Source organism: Psammomys obesus, unplaced genomic scaffold (assembly GCF_907164565.1).
Source record: "Psammomys obesus unplaced genomic scaffold, mPsaObe1.curated_primary_1811, whole genome shotgun sequence".
Lineage (NCBI taxonomy): Eukaryota > Metazoa > Chordata > Mammalia > Rodentia > Muridae > Psammomys > Psammomys obesus.
In genome coordinates this window covers 12,475,601-12,496,729 of record NW_026596134.1, presented here as the reverse complement: position 1 = coordinate 12,496,729, position 21,129 = coordinate 12,475,601, and the positions used below count along the sequence as shown (strand labels likewise).

The 21,129-nt window shown below is 41.6% G+C and overlaps 1 protein-coding gene across 1 annotated transcript in view; it reads right to left on the bottom strand.

Annotated features, from left to right (window-relative positions):
* Eml5 (EMAP like 5) overlaps window positions 1–17,148 on the bottom strand; it is a 106,493-nt gene extending 89,345 nt beyond the window's left edge. Inside the window, exon 1 of the mRNA XM_055593195.1 lies at window positions 16,591–17,148. Coding sequence (XP_055449170.1) covers window positions 16,591–16,787 — 197 coding nt within the window. The 5' untranslated portion in view covers window positions 16,788–17,148. The remainder of the gene's footprint in view (window positions 1–16,590) is intronic.
* Between the last annotated feature and the right edge of the window lie 3,981 nt (window positions 17,149–21,129).

Below are 21,129 nucleotides of genomic sequence, written 5' to 3'. Positions count from 1 at the left end.
GTTTTCTTTTTCTTCTACTTTTTAAAATCTTAGCCATTCTGGTTGAGATAATATGAAAACTTAAAGTAGTTCTTAAATTATTTTATCTTCTAAATTATAATGTAAATAAATCATTTTCTTCCCTTTCCTTTCCTTCTTCCAGTTCCTCCTTGTTATCTCTCAAATTTATGACCTCTTTTTAATTGTTATTAAATATATTACTAAATACATAAATGCAACCTTCTTGGTCTATATATAATGTCATATATATATATATATATATATGATCTCAGGGCTGAACACTTGGTATAGGATGACCAGTTGGGAGGTTCTTCCCTGGAGAAAATAATTTCTTCCACTCTCAGCATTCCCCAGTCTCCATAGTTCTCAATCTAGGATAGAGTCCTTGCAGGTCATCCCCCTTCCATTTAGCATGATCACTGATGTCATTCTTGTTCAGGTTTTGTTTAGAGAGCCATGTTGATAAGACTCCATACATACATCCTCTCTGAGATAGAAGCCTCCTTTTGAGTTGTTGGTCAGAGATGTCCAAGAGATTCTCAAAACATTATAGCCTATTGCTGTTGCCCTTGGTTGCCTCCTAGAGGTGAAAGGTAAGTCCCTTCTGCTAATGATACCATGTGCTTTTGACAGGACCCAAAGGATCTAAGCTGGATCTGATCTGAAAGCCTTCTTCCTGGTACCAGAAGGAGGCACCATCAAGTTTCCAAGAGAGGGAAGCAACCAATAGTCCTACCCAGCTATGACAGCTATGAACCACAATGATCAGCACGGCAATAGAGGCACACATATGTTGGCAATAACTAACATAAGGTCTACAAAATAAGAGGGAAACCATGCATGGTACTGGAAGCTTAAAATAGTTTTACTCTATATTTCACTGAGGGCTAAAGATGCTGAATATTTTAAAAAGTGTTTACTAGCCATTTGTATGTCTTTTTTTTTTTTTTTTATAAAATATTCGGTTCTATTCCACAGCCCATTTTAAAAACTGGGTTGTTTGTTTTCTTGGTGATTAGTTTTGTTGATGTTTAGTTTTCTGTATATTCTAGATATTAATTCCCTGTCAGATGCAGAGCCGGCAATTTATCCATTTTAAGTTGTGGTTTGTGAAGATAAGAGGGAAGGATGTAGTTTCATTTTTCTGAATGTTGAAATCCAGGTTTCCCAGTACCACTAGTTGAACATGTTGTCTTTCCTCTGATGTGGGTTGTTTTGTTTTGCTTTGTTTTGTTTTGTGTTTTGTTTGTTTGTTTTGTTTTTTGGCATCTCTGTCAAAGATCCAATAGCCATGGTTATTATGCTGACCAATTTCTCTGTTTTTGTGCCAGAAAAATGATGTTTTTATTACTCTGTATGGCTCTGTAATACAATTTAAAACTAGGCACAGTGATGCCTCCTGCAATATTCTTTTTGTTTAGGACTGCTTTGGCCACTCTTGGTCTTTTGTGCCTCTTCACAACTTGTGAGATTTTTCTTTTCTGTCTGTGAAGAAAGGTCCTGATATTTTGGTTGGAGGTACTTGAATCTGTAGATTGCTTTTAGTAGGATGGCACCCACCTCCTTTTCTTTATTGTTCCCTTTTAGAGTTTCCTCAATACAGCCAGAATAATTTTTTAAAGAAAAACATTTCATTTATTATTTTTTACTGGGAGTAGGGCCTGCAACAGAGTATATATGAAGATCAGAGGACAACTTTGTGGAGTCTTTTCAACACTTCTAGTTTTACATGACTTTTGGGGCTCAAACTCAGGTCATCAGGCTTATATGGCAAGCACCTTTACCTGCTGAGCCATTTCAATGACCCCAGAGTAATCTTTTAGAACAACATAAATCTGTCATTACTTTCCACTTAGTGAAAACTCTCCAATAGCTTCCCCTTGATCTAGAATAAAATCCCATCTGGCATGTTCTCAAGCCTTAATCTTCTATTTTCCCTCTTGTTCACCCTAGCCACCTACTCCTTTATGTCCCATAAAAAGGTCAAGATTATTGTGCTTTAAGTTTTTGTCTAGAATTATCTCCAAAATCTTTGCCTCATTCATCCTTTAGGTCAAAGGTATCGTGTACTAAGAAGCTCTCTCTAACTACTCACATTTCAATATATCCTATTCATTACCCTAGAGGCATTTACAGAAATTATCAACTATCTAGAGCTACTATTGTATATGTTTGATTTTGTACTTTCCATTAAAATCTATATGCCAACCAATAGGGCAGAAACTTTGTGAACATTCTTTTATTCACTCATAACCCTAAGCACCTAAAGCAATGATTAGTCCACTGATTGTTGTTATTCAATCAATATTTGCTAACTGAATTTCCACAGAAACCACTAAAGTTAAAAAGAAATTTTGAATAAATTAATCCTCAAACTTATGAACATGCTCTCATCCCATCCTTTATAACAGAAAAAAAAAAAAAACTTTAACATCACTTAAAAGCATAGGAATTTTTTGTAACATTAAGAAAAGCTTCTGTTATAATATTAAGGAAAAACATAATCTATATTTTACATACAGTGTAACCTCAACTGCTCAAGACTGCATATACTAAAAAAGCTCACAAGTGAATAATCTAAAAAACAATATAGCAATATTCCCAGATTGCAAGATTGTGGGTAAATATTTTCCTGTGGCTTTAAGTTTTCTATAATAAGTATTACTAACTTAAAATAGCAATAAAACTCTGAGAACTTTAAAGACCTTTCATAATCTCTATTATGTCAATTTCAAACTTCTATATAGTCTTTTAAAAATATAGCTATCAAAACTACCTTTTGTAAAGGCTTAGCTTCTCAATCTAGCACCCAAGTTTCAGGTAAGATTTCTGCTCCCAGGTCTCATGTTTTATGTGTTAAATACATTGTCCATTAGTTAACTAACAACCAGCAAAGTCTCACTCAACCAACTGTGGCCTCTAATGCTAGTCACCTATGCTATAAAATTAGTCTTATTCTTTCTACCCTGGGTTGGAATTCTATCCTGCTCCCTGATGAACTATACCACCTATGATGATAACCACGGAGCAGTCAGGCCTGGTTATATCCCTGGTGGCTAAGTTAAATCCTACAAGACGCATACTTAGCAAAGACTACCTGTGCTGCTACCGTGCCCAGCCGCGTACTGGTGTGAGTAGGAAATACAACCCTCCACACTAAGGGCAGTGGAGTACAGTATTGTAGACCCTGACCAAGTACTCGCAAAGGACGCAAGGACAGATTCAATTCAAGAACAAATGAAGGCCGTCTTTAGGTGGGAAGTGAAGCTGGCACACAATAGGGTGGATATAAACAATGCTTTAATCCCAGGTGTGGGGTGGGACTGATTCACAGGGTCCACAGCAGCAGACTATTTGCCTCATGCCGGTTCTGAGAGGAGCTTTTTGCCAACTGCAGAGAGTTTAAATCTGAGGACTCTGGAGAGGGAATAAATGCCAGAGCTCTGAGGAAGAAGAAGGCTCCTGCTGCTTCCCCCTGTGGCTCCTGGTTGCTGTTGATGCAGAGAGACAAGAAGTTGGAGATCTCCTGAAACCAGAATTGGACTGGCTCCAAGGAACCCAACAACTCTAACCAGCAGGAAGCAGCTAAGAGAACTTTGCGCCCTCTCCCACTAACCCTTTCTCTCTCCTGCCTGGTTTTGGGGTGTTAGAAGGAATGGGGTGGAGTAGGGAGAAAGACATATAAAAATGTAAATAAAAGAGTTTTTAAAAAGTTCACCAATGCAATGTCCACATTATTTTTCCCTCTCTCCTCTCTCCTTTCCTGTTCTTGCCATTGCTCATTCTCCCCTTCCTTCTGTTGTCCTCTTCTCCCCGGCTACCTGCTTCCTGGATGGCCTGAAGTGAGAGCCTCTTCTGCCATTTACATTGCACCATGATATTCGGCCCTGCCTCAGGCCCCAGGCAACAAAAGACCATCCAAACTCCAACTTAAACCTCTAAAAACCATAAGCAAAAATACTGATTTCCTCCTTTAAAATTTCTTTCTCAGATGCGGTGTTACAACTATGGAAAGCTGACTCACAGTGGGAAGCAGAAGAACATGTATTTCGAGCGAGGCCAGGCCAGCCAGGACCACACGGAGAAACCCTGTCTCGAAAGCCACAGAGAAAAAATAAATCTGTACTTTTTCATAAGTTTTCAGGTAATGTTCCCATCACCAATCTGAAGACCACACTGTAAGTAGTAAGAATCTAGGGCTGCCAGCCACATGCCATTGTTTGGTTCTTTGCTTTAAATAACAAAGTAAAATAGAACCTGCTGGAATATCTTAAAGGGTGCTAGTTTTATGTATTCATAATAGCCCATTTTGACTTTTTTCTGGACCTCCTTTCCCCTGACCATTTGACCATAATGCTCTCCTGGGCAGGTCTTATAACTATAATATAATAACCACAGACACCTAACATCTTGATTAATGGGAAGCAGGCTTGGTCATATCTGATGTCTCCATACCCCGTACTAGTCCTTCTGCTTCTCTGGCCACAATTTTGTTATTTCATTCTTCACCTCCCTGCATTTGAATATTGAAGCACAACAGAAATCCAGTTTCAGATCCACTTTCTGTCTATACTTGCTAACCTGCTAACTTTATTGGGAGTCACGGATTTACTACTTAAATGCTGATAACACTCAATTTATACTAGCCATACCAAACTGTTTCCATGAGTTACAGACATACGTGTCCAGCTGTATGATTCCAAATCCCATTTACTTGTGTCTGTGGAATCTCAAATCGAACTCTTCTAACACAGGGCTTCTCATTTTTCCAGTTCTCCACAAGAGAAAATATTTCTCACAATCTTTCTCAACTAAGTAACTGCTAACTCCAATTCTCCTGATGTTCTGATCAAGATTTTATGATCATTATTGTCTTCCTTTTCTCTCATAATTTACATCTGATTTATTAATCAATCATGCTGTTCCATCATTAAAATATACTCAGAATTTTTTTTTTTCTCATTGTTTTCACTGTTACTCCTCTCAATATCTCGACTGGTCCAAACCACTGACACTTCTGGAATGAAAAACTGCAATAGCTCCCCTCAGTGGTTTCCCTACTTTCCTCTTGCCCCTCTTCTCCAGTATACTCTTAATAGAGATAGAAACCATTGTGATTTTGTTATTCTCCAAGCCAATAACTTCATTAAATTGATGTCTTAGTCAGTGTTCTATTGCTGTAAAGAGACACTATGACCATGGCAACTTTTATAAAAGAAAATATTTAATTGGGGCTTGCTTACAGATTCAGAGGTTTAATTCATTATCAGCAGGGTGGGGAGCATGGTAGCACACAGATGGACATGGTGCTGGAGAAGTAGCTAAGAATTCTACATCTAGATCCAAAGGCAGCATGAAAAAAGAGGCACTGGGCCTGGCTTGAGCTTTTGAAACCTCAAAGCCCAACCCCTGTGACACACTTCCTCTAACAAGGCCACACCTACTCCTAGGCCAAACCTCTTATTCCTCTCAAGTAGTGCTACTCCCTGATGACTAAGCATGCAAATCAACAAGCCTATGGGGACCATTCTAATTCAAACCACAACTGTTAAAACAACTTCCTCAGAGAGAAAGCCAAAACTCTCTCAGCAAGGTCCTACAAAATCTGCTTCATCTAATCTTTACCTCATTGAACCTAAGTCCATGCTACTCCAGCCACACAAATTCTCTCACTGTTCATCAAATTCATTAGGACTTCTACTTTAGACCTTCTATACAGAACACTCCCTTTGCTATTCTATCCTTTACTCAGATTTCTACACAGCACAGCTCCCCACCCCACCCCCAGTCTCTAAAGTATCATCCTAATAGTGAGGCTTCCCTTCCATCCTATCTGAACATCTACTTAAAATGTTCTTAATAGTTCTGCTCCTCTCTCTCTCTCTCTCTCACACACACACACACACAAACACACACACACACCAATAAAATACTATTCAGCTGGGGATCCAAGATAGCGGTGACCAGTTGGCACTTTATCTGTGGGGCAGAATATCTGAAACTCTGAAATCAGTGAGTGGAGGGGCAGCTGAAGCCAGAACACTGACACTGAGGCTTCCTGGGCAAGAGGGGACAATCTGTGAGCTGAGACCATTTGGATCCAGGTCACCTGGGGAGTTCTCTGGGACTGAGAGTGGCAAATATTCAATCCCCCTGCACTCTCCCTTGTCCGGCCTACCTCCTCAATGGAGGCGGCCCACAGTGCCCACTGCTCCTAGCACTGAACTCCCTGCTCGGTATCTGAGACAGAGAAGGCAGGCCTCCCAGCTCCTCAGTGGCAGAGTGCCAGCTGTACCAGCCTCCCAGGTCCCAGATCCATGAGCATCTGTACGGTCCCTGCAGGGCTTCCTAGCCAGAAACTGCACTGGCCTCCCAGTCCTTCAGTGGCAGGCAGCTGGCTGTATGGGCCACCAGGTCACCAAGGTCCGTGGGCAGCTGTACAGACTCCCCAGTGCCTCCCAGCAGGCATCTGTACCAGCGGCTCCCCAGTTCTGCTGCGGAGGCTGGACACCCAGTGAACCCTACACCAGCCTCCCAGTTCTGTGGCTGCAGCACCACTGGGCTGATGGATCTCCTACACTGGCATTTGCCCCGGGAGGCCCAAATCTGAGAGTATAGAACAGAGGGAACCCCTGTGCTTTCTGATTAGGCCTACTAAAGAGGTGAGTGCGCCTTCAAGTGAGTGCATGCAGAGCCCAGATCCAGGGTCCCTCTACAGAAGCATCCAGACATCGGATCCCTCCTACCCATAGCACCACTGTGGGCAACATAGGGATCCTTGGGACAGCTTTCTCAACACTGAAGCCCCTGTTCTGTGGGTCTACCAGTGGAGGCTGGGCAAACAATTCCTGGAGCCCAGACAGATCTGAATATCAGAAGGAGAGTATGACAGACCTGTAGGCCCCTGAGGTATTAAGGGAACCTGCGCACACACACTGCGCCAGCGAACAGTGCCAGCACCAGCACCCCCTCCTGCGCCTGCACCCCTCCCCTGCCCCACATTCCAGGCATCTACACTCTCTAGCACCCTGTTCTTCAAGGCACATTTCCATGTACACCCCTATGCTTGTTTGCCCGCACTGCAACTGTCCTCCCTTAGGTACAGCTGAAACACAAACACACTCTGTCAGACCACTGGACCTCTCTCATCTTCCTGAAGAATACTCCAGATGCCAGAGAAAGACGACCCAGTCCGAAGCACAGACTACAAGAAAAAACAGCGAAGGATATGGATAAGCAGATGACCATAGGTTGGCGTAGGAACAACATCCAACAAAAATCTGGACATCATGGCTTCACCAGCAACCCCCCAAATTAATGGATATTCATCAAAAACACAGGAAAATTATTTTAAAGCTATGCTTATCCAGTTATTAAAGGCACGTAAAGAAGAAACAAACAAATCTCTCAAAGAAATAGACACACAAATGGAGGCAAATAAAGGGGAAATGAACAAAGCTCTCAAAGAAATACAGGCAAATACAGCCAAACAAATAGAGGCACAAGTAGAGGCAAAATCAGTGGCATATAGAGAGGAAAAGAACAAATCATCATGGAAAGACATGAATCCACATTCAAACTGATGAAGGAAATGGTGCAAGGCATGAAAACAGAATTAGAATCAATAAAGAACACACAGAGAAAACCCTGAAGCTGGAGAACTTAGAGAAAGGATCAGGAACCACAAAAGTAAGCATCACCAATAGAATACAAGACATGGAAGAGAGTGCTGAAGATACACTTGCAGAAATTGATACATCTCTCAAAGAAAAAGTAAAATCAGTAAAGTACCAAACACAAACATCCAAGAAATCAAGGACACCATGAAAAGATAAAATCTAAGAATAATAGGAATGGATAAAAAAGAAGAGTCCAGGCTCCAAGGTCCAGAAAATATTTTCAAGAAAATCACAGAAAATTTTCCCAACTTAAAGAGATGTCCATAAACATACAAGAGGCCTACAGAACACCAAATAGACTAGACCAGAAAAGAAACTCCTCACGTCACATCATAGTCAAAAACAGAACAAAGAAAAAAAAATATTAAAAGCAGCAAGGGGAAAAGGCCAAGTAACATATCAAGGTAGACCTAGCAGAATCACACTGGACTTCTCATCAGAAACTATAAAAGCCAGAAGCGCCTAGGGAGATGTCAAGCAGAATTTAAGACACCACAGACTACTATACCCTGAAAAGCTTTCAATCAACATAGATGGTGAAAACAAAATATTCCGTAACAAAACTAAACTTAAACAATATCTACACAGCAACCCAGCCCTACAGAAGATCAGAAGATACTAGAAGGAAAACTCTAATCCAATGAAAACAACTACACCCAAGAAAACACAGGATATAGATAACTTACCAACAAAAAAAATTTAAAAAGAAAACAAGCAATGAAACACAGTAACACTACCAACTCCACAATAAATAACAAAACCAAAAAACTAATATTCATTGGTCACTATTATCTATCAACATCAATGGACTCAACTCTCCAATAAAAAGACACAGATTAACAGAATGGTTGCAGAAACAGAATCCAACATTCTGCTTCATCCAAGAAACACACCTCTGCAACTAAAAAAAAACACTACCTCAGAGTAAAGGGCTGGAAAAATGTTTTTCAAGCAAACAGACTCAGAAAAGAAGCTGGGGTAGCTATCCTAATATATAATAAAATAGACTTTCAACCAAAATTCATGAAAAAAGATGAGGAGAGAATATACTTCATGCTCATCAAAGGAAAACTCCACCAGGAGGACATCACAATTCTAAACATCTATGTCCCAAATATTAGAGCACCTACATTTGTAAATGAAACATTATTAAAGCTTAAATCACACATCAACCCCAACATCTTAATAGTGGGAGACTTCAACACTTCACTCTCACCAAGGGACAGATCATCCAGACAGAAACTAAATAGGGAAATAATGGCACTTACAGAGGTCCTAAATCAAATGGACCTAATAGATGTCTACAGAATTTTTCACCCAAATTCAAAAGAGTACACCTTCTTTTCAGCACCTCATGGAACCTTTTCCAAAGTAGACCATATAGTTGGTCACAAAGCGAACCTCAACAGATACAAGAATATTGAAATAATCCCTTGTACCCCATCTGACCACCACAGACTAAAGCTAGACCTCAACAACAACAGAAAGAGCAAAAAGCCTACACACACCTGGAAACTGAACAATTCGATATTCAATGACAGCTGGGTTAGGGAAGAAATAAATGAAGAAATTAAAGACTTTCTAGAATTCAATGAAAATGAAGGCAGAACATAACCCAAACTTACGGGACACAATGAAAGCAGTGCTAAGAGGAAAATTATTACAGCACTAAGTGCCTTCAAGAAGAAATTTGCAACATCTCATATAAGCATCTTAACGGCTCACCTGAAAGCACTAGAAAAAAAAAGAGAAGCAGACACACCCAAGAGGAGTAGACAGCTGGAAATAATCAAACTCAGGGCTGAAATCAATAAATTAGAAACAAATAAAGCAATTCAAAGAATCAATGAACCAAGAGCTGGTTCTTTGAGAAAATCAACAAGATAGACAAACTCTTAGCCAAACTAACTAAAAGGCAGAGAGAAACTATCCAAATCAGCAAAATCAAAAACAAAAAAAGGGACATAATAACAGACATTGAGGAAATCCAAACAATCATTAGGTCTTACTACAAAAGCCTATATGCCACAAAAAAAATCTAAATGAAATGGACAATTTTCTTGATAGATTCCATTTAACAAAATTAAATCAAGATCAGGCAAATAAATTGAATAGTCCTATATCCCCCAAGGAAATAGAAGCAGTCATCAAAAGTCTCCTTTCCAAAAAAAGCCTAGGGCCAGATGGTTTCAGCACAGAATTCTACCAGACCTTCAAGGAGGAGCTAACTCCACAAAATAAAAACAGAAGGAATATTACCAAACTCATTCTATGAAGCCGCAGTCACCTTGATATCTAAACCAAAGATGCAATAAAAAAGAGAACTTCAGATTTATCTCTCTTATGAACATTGATGCAAAAATACTCAATAATATACTTGCAAACTAAATCCAAGAACACATAAAAGATATCATCCACTATGACCAAGTAGGCTTCATCCCAGGCATGCAGGGGTGGTTCAATATATGGAAATCCATCCATGTAATCTACCATATAAACAAACTAAAGGAGAAAAACCACATGATCATCTCCTTAGATGCTGAAAAAGCATTTGACCAAAAACCCATTCATGTTTAAAGTTTTGGAGACATCAGGGATACGAGGCACATACCTAAACATAGTAAAGACAATATACAGCAAGCCTATAGCCAACATCAAGCTAAACGAAGAGAAAGTTAAATCAATCCCACTGAAATCAGGGACAAGGCAAGGCTGCAAACTCTCTCTGTATCTCTTCAACATAGTACTTGAAGTTCTAGCTAGAGCAATAAGACAACTAAAGGAGATCAAGGGAATACAAATTGGAAAGGAAGAAGTCAAATTATCATTATTTGCAGATGATATGATAGTATACATGAGAGACCCCAAAAATTCAACCAGAGAACTCCTCCAGCTGATAAACACTTTCAGCAAAGTGGCTGGATGCAAAATTAACTCAAAAAAATCAGTAGCCCTCCTGTATACCCAAGACAAAAGGGCCTAGAAAGAAATGAGGGAAACAACACCCTTCACAATAGCCACTAATAACGTAAAGTACCTTTGTGTGACCCTAACCAAGCAAGTGAAAGACCTGTTCAAAAAAAACCTTCAAGTCTCTGAAGAAAGAAATTGAAGAAGGTATTGGAAGATGGAAAGATCTCCCATGCTCATAGATCAGTAGGATTAACATAGTGAAAATGGCCATCCTGCCAAAAGCAATCTACAGATTTAATGCAATTCCCATCAAAATACCAACTCAATTCTTTACAGACCTTGAAAGAAAAATTCTCAATTTCATATGGAAAAACAAAAAAATCCAGAATTGCCAAAACGATCCTGTACAACAACAGATCATCTGGAGTGGAGGTCTCTCCATCCCTGATCTCAAGCTGTACTACAGAGCAATAGTAATAAAAACTGCATGGTACTGGCATAGAAACAGAATGGTGGATCAATGAAATCAAATAGAAGACTCAGAAATAAACCCACACACCTACAGATACTTGATTTTTTACAAAGAAGCCAAAACCATTCAATGGAAAAAGACAGCATCTTCAACAAATGGTGCTGGTCTAACTGGATGTCTATATGTAGAAAAATGCAAATAGATCCATACTTATCACCCTGCACAAAACTAAAGTCCAAGTGGATCAAAGACCTCAACATATAACCCAGACTAAATCAGTTGGAAGAAAAAGTGGGGAAGAGCCTAGAACTCATTGGCACAGGAGACAAACTTCCTGAACAGAACACCAACAGCACAGGCTCTAAGATCAACAACAATCAATAAATAAAACCTCACGAAACTGAAAAGCTTCTGTAAAGCAAAGGACACTCTTGTCAGAACAAAACAACGGCCTACAGACCAGGAAAGGATTTTCACCAACCCTATATCTGACAGAGGGCTAATATCCAGAATATATAAAGAACTAAAGAAGTTAAAAAGCAACAAATCAAGTAATCCAATTAAAAAATGGGGTACAGAGCTAAACAGAGAATTCTCAATTAAGGAATACTGAACTGTAGAGAAACACTTAAAGAAATGTTCAACGTCCTTAGTCATTCGGGAAATGCAAATCAAAACGACCCTGAGATTTCACCTTACAACCATCAGAATGGCTAAGATAAAAAACTCAAGAGATAACGCATGCTGGAGAGGCTGTGGAGAAAGGGGAACCCTCCTCCATTGCTGGTGGAAATGTAAACTGGTACAACCACTTTGGAAATCAATCTGCCACAATTAGGAATAGCGCTTCCTCAAGATCCAGCTATACCACTCCTAGGCATAGATCCAAAAGATGCTCAAGTATACAACAAGGACATTTGCTCAACCATGTTCATAGCAGCTTTATTCGTAATACCCAGAACCTGGAAACAACCCAGATGTCCCTCAATGGAGGAATGGATATAGAAATTGTGGTACATTTACACAATGAAATACTACTCAGCAATTAAAAACAAGGAAATCATGAAATTTGCAGGCAAATGGTGGGATCTAGAAAAGATCATTCTGAGTGAAGTATCCCAAAAGGAGAAAGACACACATGGTATATACTCACTTATATAGACCTATAAGATATGATAAACATAATGAAATCTATACACCTAAAGAAGATAAACAAGAAAGAGGACCCGGGGTAAGATGATCAATCCTCACTCAGAAAAACAAATGGGATGGACATTAGATGTAGGAGAAAACAAGTAATAGGACAGGAGCCTACCACAGAGGGCATCTGAAAGTCTCTACCTAGCAGATGCTAAGACTCATAACCAAACTTTGGGCAGAGTGTAGGGAATTTTATGAAAGAAGCGGGAGTTAGTAAGACCTGGAGAGGACAGGAGCTCCACAAGGAGAGCAACAGACCCAAAAAATCTGGGCCCAGGCGTCTTCTCTGAGACTGATACTCCAACCAAGGACCATTTGTGCACATAACCTAAAACCCCTGCTCAGATGTAGCCCATGGCAGCTCAGTCTCCAAGTGGGTGTCCTAATAAGGGGAATAGGGACTGTCTCTGACATGAACTCAGTGGCTGGCTCTTTGACTCCCTCCCCCCCCCCCATTGGGGTAGCAGCCTTACCAGGCCACAGAGTAGACAATGCAGCCAGTCCTGATGAGATCTGATAAGCTACGGTCAGATGGAAGGGGAGGAGGACCTCCCCTATCAGTGGACTTGGAGAGGGGATAGGAGGAGATGAGGGAGGGAGGGTATGAATGGGATACAAAGTGAATAAACTGTAATTAATATAAAAAATACTATGCAGCTATAAAAAGAACAAAATCCTATCCACTTTTAACAACATGGATGGAACCTGAGATCACTGTTAATTGAAATAAAACAAACTACGAGATCTCACCTATATATGGAATTGTTTTTTATTGATCTCATACTTGATAATAGAATGGTAGTTACAAAAGACTAGGAAAAAAAAGGCAGAAAAGAGGGATAGGAAAAAGATGATCAGCAAGTCCTAAGTCCTAGGAATAAGGACTCTGGTGCTCTATTACACAATGGGATGGCTACAGTTAATGAATGTGCTCTGTACATCATAAAACTAGAAGGATTTTTTCAATGTTTTCCCTGAAACATTAAGACAAAAGAAACAATAAATATTAAATTAAAGGACACAAAGTATTTTTACACAAATTTAAACATTATACAATAGATACACATATGTACAATTTTTGGTTTTAAATTTTTAAAAAGCATCTTAACAGGGGCAAGATCAAATGTGTCAAGTGATGACAAAAATTCAAAAAAGTGTGGACTGATTACTAGCCACTTGATTTGGCAATGTCTAAATCAATGGCTATAGCAAAACAGAACCAAAGGTAAATGTGATGGGTGGGGAATAAAAGTAGTAAAACTACTTTCAGATATTCTATGACAACACAAGAGCATGACATATGAGAGTACTGTTTCCCAGAAGAGTTAATTCTTTAAGAAAAATAGAGAGAAATAGTCTTTTGAAAGAACAGATGGAATTAGTTTTAAAATATTTCAAGTTGTACATCTATAAAATGTGGACAACTGAGCAAACCAGAGTCTAATGTGAAAACACATCGTTAGCTATATCCCATCCGTGGCCCTTCCTGTACACATGATTTGGAAAATTTCTACAATATCTGCTACTTTGGAAAGTAAATGTTGATGGGCAATAAATGACAAGAAAAATATAAAGACTATCAAATCCTCTGGGGAAACTAATTATCAAAAGTTTCAAAATACAAACCAGGCCATTGATAAGCTTCTTATGCTAAGAACAGAACTAACAACTGTCTAAAAACCATTGCAAATAGCTAATAGAGAAACTGCAACAACAGAACTTGAAACACATATACACAGGCGTGTGCACACACAAGGAAGAGAAAAAGTCCTGTGTTGTTGTTACATAGAAGTTCACTTCCAAGTATCAACAAGTTTCCGAAATAAATACTTGCAAAGGATAAATGACTGGAGAAGTATAATACACACAGATAAGGGCAAAAGAAGGCAGACAACTATAAACAATGTAATAAAATGATGTGATGTCATACAGAACCGCCTTGAGCCATCTTAGATGACATTAAGATTATAGAAACATCAAACAAATAACAGACTTGTCAAAATTTACAGCCAACACAGCACTTACAGTATTAAAACCAAGTGACAGTTTCTGGTTCACTTTAGAACAGTCTTAGCCTCATTACATTTCACCAACAAATCACAAGTAAATTTTCAGCAGATATGAAAATTTGAGATTGTACAGTCCCAAAGGCATGGTGGAGGCTTTTATTATCATTCACTTGTTTATTAGACACCAGAGTGAAGGTTTTCTAGATTGTGGTTTTTGGAGAGGAATCTGAGAAGCAATTTTATTCTTCTCAAATTAGGAATTTCTGTTGTGGTATCAGGGCTTCAGACCTGGTGTACATCCAAAATCACTAGCTTGAACATAAGTGATAGTAATCACTGATCTCACTATTCACCCTCATTTTTACTTCCCACCAATCCTGTCACGTCTGTCCTTCTCCATGGACTGGGTCTCTAGCTTTACAGGACTCCATGAAGTAGCCCTGAGTAACAGCCTCCCTCCAGATCTTATTCGGCTAAAAACAGTAAGAGGTGCAAGGGTGAAGGATGCTAGGTGCAGCTGCAGTGAGAGCCACATTATTTCAGTCTTTCCAAGTCCTGGTGTGCTTTATGTGAGGGAGACAAGGGTATAGCTTCATTCTGCTAGGACTAGAGGCTGTGCTGGAAGTCACACTGCTGGAAGCTTTTATCCTTTGGTCCTACTGCAGCTTGAACTCGGGGCCTCACTCATGTTAAGCGCTGGATCACTGAGCTTCACTGACTGCGGCTTTTATATTTCACTTCAGTAAACGGTAAAGAAAGTCATACTTTTGCCTTCTGCACGAGTTGTGCAACTCATACATGTATCGCCAAAAACTTCAAAACGACAAACGTACTCTACATGTCTGTGATTTGCTGCAAATGATACATTCTTATATAATTTATGACAACTTAAAAAGATCTGGAAAGTTGTCCTGGACGGTAAAATCTGAACCATCGGTGTAGTAAGGATTGTGGCACAAATTTAATACAAGACAAAGAATATAACTGAGAAATCAAAGAGCTTTAGAAATTTTATTTCAGATAGTAATGACAGATTATTCTTGTGGAACAAAAATGGTCAAACATGAAAGCCTGTCTTTATTTTTCAATTCAGTGCTTGACCTGTAAGCACAGAAATCATCCCAATAATTGCTCAGTTATTTCACAGCAGAAGACACGGCATTCATAAATGTGATGGACAGAAGAAAACAATGTGATGACAGTGGCCTTAATAATGAAAGCGTTTTCATCAGTTTTATTCCCCATATGTATGTGCAGAGAGCTAACATAACAAACTTCCTGGAGTTTCGGCACCAGAGCTTTTTGCTCCTGAGGCATCAAACCACGATACGGATAGGTAGTACCTAATTTGAATCTTTTGAAACATCCATGATGGAATAAAATCAAACCTAATCACCGAACCTGTGTCAAGAATTCAGAAGCACCAGCACAAACACACTGCCAAAATTTTCTGTAATACATTCATTGTGATGGAAGACAAAATGTGCTTGAGGAATAATCAATTCTAACGCTCCCAACTTTAACTCAAAAGTTCTTCTGAGATGTTGAAAATTACCCTTTATACATACTTCTTATCAAAGAAATGTAAACATCACGACCAACGTTAAGGTGCAGATCAATAAAGAGCAAAAAACATACACCTTGTGGTTGAAAACTACAAATAGGAAAGAAAACATTATTTTGATGAAGATAAACAACAGAACTGGAAATCAGTGTGGGGTTATTTCTCAAATAAGACATACCCTCAAATTGTCTTCCAGTGTGTGTATTTTAACCTCCAGTGAATTGCCTCTAGAGTAACACCTGAGTTCCTTTGCTCGCTACTGATAATTGCTGGTAGTGAAACCTCAACTACTAACTACGGCCAAGAGTTGAGTACCCTCCTGGACGCTGTGTGACGCGTTCCCCAAATCCAGCCTCTGCTTTGCGGAGCTTGGGTTCGCCTTCTCTTAAATATTTCCTACCCCTGGCCCTATAAGCGTTCTTTTTGACAGGAAATCAATCACGGGGGTCTAAAAGAGAAAAACGACCCGTCGACAAGCCTCCCGATTTTGATGGAATGGGAAAGGTCACAAGGCCATTCACGCGAAGGACCTGCAGGGCGTCCTTTCCATCCGCAGGAGGCTCCCCTGGAGGAGGAAGATGCGGAAAGCGGAGCGCTGAGGCGGGTGGGCTCGGGACCGGGGAGACGCACACTGCTTCCCTGGGCGACGCTCCTCTGCGGGAGCCGCCACGACTTGCAGAAGGACAGGCGGGTGCAAACTCCGAGCGCGCTCGGCGGGGGTGACAGCGCCCGCCCCCGCCCCCGAGCCCGTACCTGATGATGTCGTCGCTGTGGCCGCGGTAGAACTTCTGCCGGTGCTCGCGCGGGCTGTACACTACTCCGACCCCCGCCACGAAGTACACGATCTCCTTGGCCGCCGTGTAGTAGAGGTTGTTGCGGCACTGGTGGCCCCGGTAGCCGTACACCCACTCGAGCCGCAGGTGGCAGCTCGGGGCGCTCCGGGCCGCCATGTCCGGGCGCCCACCCGTCGCTGCGGCCCGGGCCCCGCGGGTCGCCGCCGGGGCCGGGGGACGAAAGCTCTCCCGCTGGGCGGCCGGGACGCTCCTCTAAGCCGAGCCCGGCAGGTGCATCTCGCTCGGGTCGCCGCCTCAGCCCACGGGCGGGAGGAAGAGCCTCGCCTCGCCGAACATGCCGAGGGCCGCGAGCGCCGCCGGCCGTCCCGGGGCCTCGCGCGTCTCGGGGCTCGCCGCGTCCCCTCCGCCCGGCGCCTAGGCTGGGAGACAGCCGAGCGGGGTGCGGGGGTGCGCCTCCAGCCCGCGGCTTCGCAGCCGGCCCCAAGCACCGGGCTCCCCGCCCGGGTCACCTGCGGCGCTCGCGTCTAGCCGCTGCCTCGCCTCCACTGCCCGGCGGTGCCGCGCCGCGCGCTCCCGAGCCCAGCTGAGTGGCGGGCGGGCGGAGACGCCTGGCCCCGCCCCCGGGCGCTCTCGCCCCGCCCCTCTCCGCAGCTGGCCACGCCTCTCCGGTAGCCCCGCCCCTGCCGGAGTTGAGCGGAATTTGGGGGCTCCCTGCTCTACCCTAGACCGTTGCTAACCCGGTAACCTGGGTTCCTCACCCAGCCCCTCAGATCTGGATTCCTGTGGCTAGGCTTTCTTGCCTAGGAAGCTCTGGGGACCCCGCACGCCCTTTTACAGTGACCTCAGCTAGTTCATATGTCTGGGAATTAACACCAGAATGTTAACTTCATCCTTTAACCACCTCCTCCATACCATATGTGTGTTTTCGCTTATCATAGTGTTCTCTGGTTCAGAAACTTGGCAAAGATGAAATCCAACCTCGCAGATGTACACATGTCCTAATAAACAGCAGTGACTCCTGGATTTGTTACTACTGTTGATGAATAGGCCTCCAACTCATGATCCTCCTGTTTTTGCCTCTTGGATGCTGGGATTACAAACGTGCGTCATTGCCACCACCACCCTCCCCCCTTGGCTGGCCGATCTTTCAATTGCTGTTTTGGAAAGCAGCAATTATGTCTTAATTAAAATGACTTCTTGAAGGGCATGTTTTAAGGTAATTGTGAAATCAGATGGTCTAAATAGTTGTGATCAGGTACTGCTCCTGATAGAGATGTTGACTATGTAAAATCAAGTAACACGTTCAGAAAAAAATTAAGCATTTGTTGCTGTACATCTGTGAAATATTAATTACTAGCTACATATAATTTTTATGGGGCAGGGTGTAGAAGAATAAGAATTTCCTTCTGTTCAGATTTTTTTCCAGCACGATGTTTTACAGATCCCATGATACATATTTAAGACCTTCAGATTAATAATAGATTTAAGTAATTTATTTTCCCATTATCATATTTTCCATTGCAATTTTTAATGACCCAAGGGTACGGTATGAAGCAAAAACATTCTTAATTAAGCCATCTGAAATGACAATTTAAGACCAAAAGAGACGGCTCAGGCACAGCGGTGGCTAGAAATGAACCACTCATGAATACTCAAGGAAGGAAAAGCAAATCTGATCAGTTCTCCGTGTGATCTGTTACTAGTGTCACAGCAGAACGGTCAGTCAAGCCTTCACTGCTAGATGAGGGGTTATCACTCTCTGAAAGTCATGCCAATATGATGGGGCAACCAGACCCCCAGATACTCCTTGGATCAACAAGTGGACAGCTGGTGCACATTTTAAGTAAAAGAATGCAATGGAAGTTTGGGTTTCTTTAAAAACTCATTCATGTTATGTAAATATGCTTTTTTGTTTTAATCCCAGGTGTGGGATTTTAGTTGGGCTTTGGTTTGTCCACAGCTGATGGTTGTCTCCTTCGGGGACTGGCCTTTGACTGCAGGGAACGGCAAGGAGAGGGGTGTGGTCTAGGGCTCTGAGGATATAAATATGAGAGCCCAGAAAGAGAAAGCATGGTGTGAGGTGGTGATGTGTGTTGTTGAGCGGCAGTTTGAAGAAACCAGAGACAGTTTGGAGCAAAACAGATGGAGAGAAACGCTTGGGTGCAGAGGCTTGGAGGAGAATGCTGTTGGAGATTGGCATAGCCCTAAAAGAGCCCATCGGCCCTAAACAGCTGGGAGAAGTAAAGGGGTCTGCGCCTGCTCTTCCCACTAACCTCCTCTCTCCTGCTTAGGGTTGGAGGATTGGAAGGGAGAGGCTTTCAGGAACCCCAAATAAAATAGAGTTTAAAAAGGCCCTCTACAAAAGAATCATAATCCTTCAATAATCTGTCAACTGAAAGGCCAAGTTCTAGTACGAAGCTGTGGGTTCCAGATACGTGAAGCGCATTCTAAAATTCAAACAAATTCGTGTGTCGGCACCCTGCTGTGTATCCTCCAGCCCGTAAAAGAAACATAAGGTAGGCAACCGGCAGAGGGTTAGGTGGGTCAGAGGGTAGGGTGCTCGCTGTGCAAGAGTGAGGTTCTGGCCTTTGGATGTCCGGGTCCCACCTAAAAATCTGAATGCTAGGGAGGCAGAGATAAAGGTGTATCCGGTTCACTGAGTATCAGGCCTAGCTACAAAGACCAGGGCCCAGGTCGACCTCTGGCCTCTACTCATACATGCAAAGGCAAGGACACTTGTATGTGTACACATACAAACACACTCACACACGAAGCAAAGCATGTAAAACAAAGCTGAAATTTATGCTAGTCTAGCTATCCATTTCGGGCAGTTACAAATTGTAATCATGTTTTAATTTCTACAACCATGCTTTTGATCACTCTTATTTGTATACAGAACCTAACACGGACATTTCTTTCTTCTATGTCAACCATTAAATATAAAACATACTATTATAGGACTCCTCTTGGTTTTGTATTAGTAAGAATTTATTTGATTGTGCGTGATTAAAATCCATTTCAACTAATTTAGGATTAAAGAGAATTGTAATGTCTCAAATGACTTAAAAGTCCAAAAGCACACACCGAGGTACTTGAATCCTAGGATACCAATCAGAACCAGGTCGTTAGAACTAACCCAGATTTACTTGGTGTTGGTTCAATTGCCTGAGGAGCAAAATAATTACCAACAGCTCCATCTATAGACCGATCCCCCTTAGCTTGGTGTCCCTGTGGAAATAGCCTTATTTTTTTTGGTTGTCCCCTGGAGACTAGTAAGCATCAACTTCATTGTCTCCAGTTAGCTGGCTTGGGTCACGGATCCCCCCTAGAAGTCCCGGAGTAGTGCCAGGCACATTGAAGCCACAGGAAGGAAGAATGTGGAAGACCAAGCCTCCCAGTGGTATTAGCAGATGAAGAAGGAGTGGATGTCACTGGCAGTCCTTGAGGCCGACTTGGATATGCCATCACCCCCCACATTCATTTACCAAACCAAAGACACCTGCAATTTAATTTAAAAAAATAAAAATAAAACAGGTGTAAATGAATGCAGCTCCGGGACGAGACTCCTTCTACACCAGACTGGCACCCCAAAATTCCTCCTGCGAAGGAGCGTCAAATGTCAGACTGGCAAGAACAACAGATGTTCCCCCTGCCGGAGAACAATGATTCCACAAGCCTATTAGATTCCACCCGCAGCTTCTAAAAATTGGCATATAATCCAAATGAAATAAGTCCCATACCAAATTATTTCTCCTGCACATCTGCACACCTTAACCATCGTCTCTTTTTTATTAAAAAAAAAAAAAATCAGTGTTACATTAGGCTGATTGGCAGGAGACGTTGCCTTTGACCCTCAACGCTTCCCACCTCCCAAACTTAGCCACCGAGTCCTCCCGGCTCCCTTTAAGAGATATCACTGACTCCCATTCCTGCCTCTACATCAACTCTCACTCTCTCAGCCCCCCAACTGCCACAGTAATATTCAAATTCTAATTACCTCTTCCTTAAGAGTCTGCTGCATGAAGTGTCTGTAGAAAGAGAATCTTTAAGAGATTGTGCCTCTCACCATCCCTCTAGAAGCACTTCAGTGGTACCTCATGACCTTGTTCTTCAGCTCATCAATTTCCCCATCTAGGATCCATCCCAATATAATGGCAAAAAGTGGAGAAGATTCATGTGTTGAAATACTTATTACAGTGGGTACCTAGCAATTACTAAGCTCAGCATTACAAAAAAAAAAAAAAGGATGAAAGTGTTTACTGTAACAGGTTAGGAAAATAATATAGAACCCCAAATGCCTAACCAGAAGGAGAGTTTTAAGCAAACTCATCTAGCCAATATGGCAAAAATATTATAATTGTTTTTTTTCCTGATACATTCTGGCAGCAATGACAAATTTCTATAATGTAATGCATAAAAATTTTAAGCAGAATACAAAATAAATATATATATAGAATGAGCCCAGTTATATAATATAATGACAAGTGGAACAAAAGAT